The 6,756-nt window shown below is 50.8% G+C and overlaps 1 protein-coding gene across 2 annotated transcripts; it reads right to left on the bottom strand.

The window, feature by feature from the left end:
• Window positions 1-2,491: 2,491 nt before the first annotated feature.
• Window positions 2,492-6,337, bottom strand: RBP5 (retinol binding protein 5). Of its 2 annotated transcripts, none has more exons than XM_040462985.1 (4): window positions 6,055-6,337; window positions 5,590-5,768; window positions 3,431-3,532; window positions 2,492-3,319 (listed from the first exon to the last, which is right to left on the bottom strand). In XM_040462985.1, exons 1-4 carry the CDS (start codon window positions 6,125-6,127, stop codon window positions 3,215-3,217), a joined length of 459 nt encoding a protein of 152 aa, XP_040318919.1. In that variant the 5' UTR covers window positions 6,128-6,337; the 3' UTR covers window positions 2,492-3,214. The 2 variants fall into 2 exon arrangements, with proteins under 2 accessions (XP_040318919.1, XP_040318920.1); XM_040462986.1 differs by having other exon boundaries at window positions 2,492-2,982; window positions 6,055-6,335.
• Window positions 6,338-6,756: the final 419 nt, after the last annotated feature.

The raw sequence follows: 6,756 nt of genomic DNA, 5'->3' as shown, positions 1-6,756 counted from the left end.
TGGGTACTGAAGTCTAGACCAGATGTAGTTTTTGCTTCTTAGGGGATAACATTTGGGTTGGGGAAAGGAGTCAATATGGCCAAGCCTCTGCTGTCTCTTGGGCTCCCAGGATTTGCAGTGACTTTTAAGGGTTCCCTTCTGCTAGTAAGGGGTCCAACCCTGTTATAGAATGGAGCTCCTGGCTGCGATGGCCTTTGTGCTTTAAGAGTTGAGGAATTTCCTGCTTTTTTCCTGAGCTTTCTTTTCAACATGCGGGTCTGGGCATGTGGAGTGGGGGGTCACATGGGAGATAGTGGCTGAAGGGAGGGGGCAGTGGGGAGGAGTGTCTGGCTAGACTTTGCTGCTCCTGCCTACTCTCTGGTCCCCTACCAGAACATGGAGCCTGAGGCCTCGGGCAACACGTGGCTCTCTGCTTCAGAAGACACACACCTGCTCTTGGCATATACGCTGTTGCTTACTTTCTTCTGAGAGGAGGATCTGTATTGATATAAGGGATCAAGACTAAAGGACCATCTGAATTTCAGGCCAGAAGGTTGTTTGTGACCATATGGTGCTATCTGGGCCTGAGGAAGAGGGAATGGGGTAGGGGCCCTGCATGGGGCTGGCTCAGAGGGATGCAGTTATTCCCTCTCACATGGAAATAAACATTTTGGATCCCTGATCACCTCCCTGGGGGCGAAGATTCTGGTCAAAAAAGTCAAAGTTGGTCCCCTGGATTCACAGCTTTGTGTGCTCCAAGACAGGCAGGTGGTGGGACTTTCCTTGAGGGCTATTTCCCTCTGGCCTGGTTTTTCTTCTTTCACAGGTTGGTGTCCCTCCTAACCATCTCTTCCATGTGAAGACAGAGGGAGCAGCCTGATCTGAATGAAGGGTTGGGGTTTTGTCAGGGTGAGTATGTGGGTTCAAAATTGATGGGGGTGGGGGTGTGGTGTGTATGTGTGTGCGTGTGTGTGTGCGTGTGTGTGGTGGGGAATGGAATATTCGAGAATGTGGCAGAAGAGGGAAGATTAAACTTGGTGCTTCTTCAGCTCCCACTGCACTGAGTGGCGCCCCCTGCTTCCCACAGGGGAAACAGCAGCCCCAGCTTCCCAGTCTCAGGTACCTGCTTTCACCCACCCCCTTTCCCACCCACCCCCTTGGTGATGTTTCTGAAGCTACTCAGTCATCCTCTGACTGCTTTTGCTCTTTTGCGGATCTCCAGGCTTCTTGTTGGACTCTGGCTCCTGAAGGGGTGAGGTCAAATGAAGGATTTGAACTTGCAGTGTGGATGGCTGGATATTCATGTCACACGGGTTTTGAGGGGTTCAGCTTGGACCTGTCAGTTGCCATGGAGGACTCCAAGCTACTGGGTCAGGCCCTCTGGCAAGACTGCAGCGAGGGGTGCTGGACCAGCATGCAGAGCACAGGGGACTGTCCTGTGGGGAGAGGCTTGGACATGCACTGTAAACTCAGAGTGACCAGGACGTTGCATTGCCCTGGTGACTTAGGCAATGGGTGTCTACACATGGAACATCTTCCTTTGCCTTCGCTGTTCCTTGGAAAGGGACAAGGTAGGATCCAGCAGTCCTCAGAGCTTCTGCTGGTTGGCTTTGCCCAGAGGAGGGCTTTCTACATCCTACTCTACTGGGGACATTTGCAGAGAGGCTGGCAGGGAATAAGTTATCCAGTTCCACTCAGTTCTTTCCCAAACTCATTCCAGAGTGTATAGTAGGATCAGTGTTTCAAAACTACTGACTGTCTTGAATGTGTAGGGGCTTAGCCATTGCAGGAAGAAGGGGCAGCGGTGATCATCTAATGAGCCAGGGACTTTCCAACAAGCCCTGCCTCCCACACAGTCAGGCTCTGTCCCCACCCCATACAGCCCTCTGGCCCCATGGGACTTTTATTCTGAAAGGACCAAGGCCCCTGGCGGTTTGGGTGTGTGTGTGTGGGGGGGGGGGGGGGTATCCAGAGGCTGGAGCTAGCCCTGACCCTGAACAGGCCCTGCCCTCTGGGCTGTTTTCCCGGTAGTGATTCCAGGACCCTAAAGGAGGGGACTTACTGTCCTCACTTCTCCCCCTTATCCTCTGTCCCAGCCTTGCTGGCCTTCAAGCAAAGGGTCCCGATAGCCAGGCGTGTTGGTCTTCTCCCTACTGTTGCCTTCACGCCCCTGTGTCCTCATCTTTCTAGCCCTTAGCCTTATATCTTCCATCGGTTTCTAGCCTTCTTGCTGCCTGTCCTTCCCAAAGCAGACATGGAGGCCAGGTCACTATTCTGAAGCTTTGTAGCCTCCCCCAGCACTGAACAAGGGTCTTACTCTGTCCCATCCCTCTTCCCCAAAGTGTAGGATGGAAATATAAGATAGCTAGGATTCATTCGGACATCGGTACGTGTGGTCTGTTGAACTCTGTGTGGGTGAGGCTGTGCCTTGGGATGGGTTCTGTTGAGCACATGCGGCTTTCTTGAGAATAAGGACAAGGAAACAGACAACAACAACAACAACAACAACAACTCTACCAGTAGTTCCTGTTTACATTCTTGAACCCAACTCAGTTTTCCAGAAGTTTCACCAGGAAGAGTTCTTACTAGTCCTCAAATGCTCAAAGCTTAGTTCTTTCTTAGATGGAAAAGAAGAAACCAAATGAAATGAAGAGAGTTGAGATCCACTGTTCTCAAGGGGTCTTTCCCCTTTGCCTGTTTCTTTCATCCAGGAGGCCAGACCTTGAACCAGATGTGAGGCAGTGGAGTGTGACAAAAGACTTTGGCCTGGGGGCTACAAGTTATAGATTAACATGGGGAGGAGGGAGGAGGGACCTGGAGGGAGAGTAAGTGGCCCCAAAAAAGGGACTGCTGACCTGGAACAATCTGGCTTGAAGGGGTACAAGGCCTCCTCCCCAGGAGGAGCCTGGGGACCGGTGCAGTCTGGAGGGCCCCTCAGCTCCTCTCTGGCTATCTGACCTTCCTGAAGACCTGCTCGCACACTGCATCCCTTGCAGTCAGTTCCTGGGGACACAGTAGGAATAATGAGGAGAGAGAAAGAAGGTTCTTGCCAGCCAGAGTTCCTTTCTTGAGGTCCTGGAGCCCCATTTAATCCTTCAGGATACAGCAGTCGGAGTGCTTGATGTATGGGGAACTGTATCATTGTCCCAAACCTTCAACTTTTCACCCCAGAGGAAGGAAGGAAGCTGGGTCACAGAATGTGAAACGGCTAAGTCTCCATCTCTCCAGTCATGATTTATGGACATTCATCTGATTTGTAGCCAGGGGCCCAACCGGCCCCTCTATTTCCTCCTCTCTCTCCTCTTCCCAGTGCTTTTGTTTTCCTTTCCTGCTTGCCTTCCTTGGAGGGGGGCGGGGAGTGGAGTAGGAGACTGCTTGGATTTGGGCAAGGGGATGCGTCTTAGCCCAAATAGGGGGATGAAACCCCTCTCCCAGCCTTCACCGAGCTTACCAGATACAGTTTCTCTCCCTCCAGCCAGTGTCTCCAGCCTCGGTTGGGGACCTCCCCTTTCTGCACACATACTAGCTGCTCCTCCTCCCAGGTTACTATGGTCTATAGGGAAAGCAAGAATAAAGGAAGATTTGGAGGCAGAACACCCCAAATGCATCCAACTCATTCTGGGCTGCCCCGCTTCACACTGCAGCAGATACTGTCTTGCTCCAGCCTCTTCATTCTGAGTGAGAGGGTGGTTTTGATTCAACATGACCCCCCCACCCCCACTGCCAACTCCTACAGGCTACTGAGGCCATAGTTTGTCTATGGTGACTACGAGGGTAGGGCAGGGATGGAGCAGGATAAACCAGGGGTAAAATTGGGTGGTGGGTGATGAAGGACAAAGACTTGGTCCTTGGGATACTTCCAGCTGGCCTGGAAGGTCATTTGGGAAAGAAGAGAGATTGGTTGGGAGTCCCACCAGGGAATCTCTCCTCTTTCTCAGTTTCAAGGACAGCTGAAGTGTCCCTGAGAGTAAAGAATCACCCCCCCCCATTAGAGTGGGGCGGGCCTGGCATTCCAATCAGCATTTCTTAAACTCTCCTATAGAATAGGCCTTGCTAACCAAGGTGCTGAGAATCTTGATCAGATAGACCAGGAAACAGGTGTCTATGATGCCAGGCAAGCGCTGGGGAAGAGCTGAGTCTTCAAGGAAGCGAGGGGTTAGTTAGATGGGAGATACTGGGACATTTCCAGCAAGGAAAGGAACAGATAGAGGTAAGAGAGAAGGTCAAATAGTTGTAAGAGGCTCTAAACTAGGGTGTTTGTGGAAAAGACCCTTGTATACCATGGACCTCATCTGGAACATAATGGATTGTCACTGAAAGGGTTTAATTCATGGTCACTTTTACATTTTAGATGAATCCTTGTGGCTATAGCATGCAGAGTAGATTAGAGGAGGATTCAGCCTGGGGGCCAATTTCGGGCACCAGGCGAGAAGTGAGGGCTTAAATAAAGGTAGTAATCACAAGAAAGGCTAGGAAGGATCAGTGATATTCAGTGAAGTAAAATGGGCCATGAACGTAAGTCACATATGTAACTGCAAGATTTCTAGAAGCCACATTAGAAAAGGAAGAAGAAACAGGTGAAATTAATTTTAATGACATATTTTATTTAACCTAGAATATCCCAAACACTAAAATTTCAGCACGTGATTAAAATAAAAATTACTGAGATGTTTTACATTTTTTTTGTACTGTCTTAAAAAACTCACTGTGTATTTCTACTTGTAACACACCTCGGTTTGGACTAGTTACATCTCAAGTGTTCAATAACTGTATATGGCTAGTAGCAACTATATCAGACAGTGTAGATCTTATAAGGATTTCTTGACCAACTAGATGTGGGGTGTGTGTGTGTGTGTGTGTGTGTGTGTGTGTGCGTGTGTTGGGGTGCAAGGGTAAGGGAACAGAACATGTTGACTGTGATTCCCAGGTCTCTGGTCTGCCTGGTTATCACCATTAACAAAGGCAGTAAATATAAAAGCAGAAATAGGTTTGGGTAGGAAGATAATGAATTTGGATTTGAGCTTGGCGCGTGCAGATGGAAACATTGTCCGACAGACGAAAGCTTCACCCTGAAGTTCGGGAGACAGATCTGGCTGGAGAATACAAGTTAAGGACAGTTTACAGATGGTAGCAGAATGCATGGGTATAGATGATTTAGCTGATGGCTGTGTACAGACAAGAGAGACAAAGTCAAGAACCAAACACTGGGGGGGAACCCCAGATAAAGGGGTTAATAGGGGAACTAGGTCTGCAAAAAAGACCAAAAAGACGGCATGAGAAACAGAAAGAAGTAGAAGAGAGTGGAGTCAGAGAGGCTAAGGGAAAGGAGACTCTGCATTGACCAACTGTGTCACAGGCTAGAGGGTGAGCAAATATTTCTTCTTTGGACTGAAGGTGACCTGCTCTTTTTGTCCTTTAGCTGGTGATAAGAGGGGGCAGGAGAGAGTGGTTTGGGGGAAGCACCTGGAGACTGTTACCTTGGGGATTTTGCAGCCTGCTGTGGTGGTCACTTTCTCTGGCTGGGAGAGGTCCCTTAGTTTTGCCTCAGACTGTTAAGAGGCACCTATCTGCTCTCCCACATGCCCTCCCCCAGACCCCCGGGAAAAGTACCTGGCATTTCCGTCCATCCACGATCCTTAGATCTTCTTCAAACTCAACTCCCACATCGAATTCCAGAATGTAGTTGCGGAAGGTGCTGAGGGTCTTGACTATCACGTGGTTGCCCTGATGGTCAATCTCCTTGTCTGGCTTGAGCAGCAGCGCTATCTTCCGCAAGGCCATGCCGATGTCTGTGGGGGGCTAGCTGTTAGCAGGGGTCCCACCACCCGGCCAGGAACTTCCCTCCTGCAGCAGTACCTTCGGGCTGTGAGCTTCCCTTTAGCTGGGTGTAAGACTCGAGATTGACTCTCCTACCAGTGCTCCTGGCTAGAAACGGATCCCAGCTCACCTGCCCCCACCTGAGCCTTTCCACAGCTTCTAACCCCAGCACTCCTCCTTCTCAGTGGGACAGAGAGGAAGGAAGGGAAAGGGAAAAAGGGGAGTGAATGGGGCCTGGGGGAGGGGTGAGGCCATTACTTAGGGCTTGCAGGTAATGTTCCATGTTCTTCTGCGAGACAAAGCGGTAGTAGCCGGTGAGGTTGGGAGGCATTGTCTGGGCTGGCCAAGATGGAGATGGAAATTTCAGGAGAATATAGCAGACAGGATGAGGAGAGAGCAGATGTTGTCTGGCAGGTGAGGCTGAGAGACTCCAGGCCAGCCTCTACACACACACACACAGACACACGCATGCACACACACACACAGACACACACACACACACAGAACACTCTCGAACACAGAGGCTGCGTAAAGGTCTGTGCTTACCAGGGCTTTTATAGGGCTGGGCCCTGGTGCAATAAGAGCTTCTACCAGACTTTCCCCCCTCCCCCCATGATGAGTTTGGGACTGGTGCCTGCAGCCTGAGGGAGGGGTAGGAACTTGGCAGCTTTGTGCCTGACCTCGGCTTTTCCTGAGGAAGGAACCTGAGGTAGTATCTGGGGCTGTCTGTCATCCAAGACTTGACCCTTTTCGAAGGTCAGTTTTGGCTTCCAGCCCATTTCTGGCAGGTTTGGGAACTGTTCCAGAGCTCTGAGGGGGGCAGTCTCCCCTGGGAGAGGTCCGGTCCTGCTGTGTGGTGGGGGCGGGGGGAGCTTCCAGACTCATCCAGGGACGAGTTCTAACAATATCCGGAGATCCTGGGATTGAGTCAGGGATCCCGAAAGGTATGAGGGGGAAGAG

The sequence above is a fragment of the Herpailurus yagouaroundi genome, unplaced genomic scaffold (genome assembly GCF_014898765.1).
Source record: "Herpailurus yagouaroundi ecotype Mexico unplaced genomic scaffold, PumYag 355, whole genome shotgun sequence".
NCBI classification, from domain to species: domain Eukaryota; kingdom Metazoa; phylum Chordata; class Mammalia; order Carnivora; family Felidae; genus Herpailurus; species Herpailurus yagouaroundi.
The sequence above is the reverse complement of the archived record's forward strand: the minus strand, read 5'-3'. Positions and strand labels throughout refer to the sequence as shown.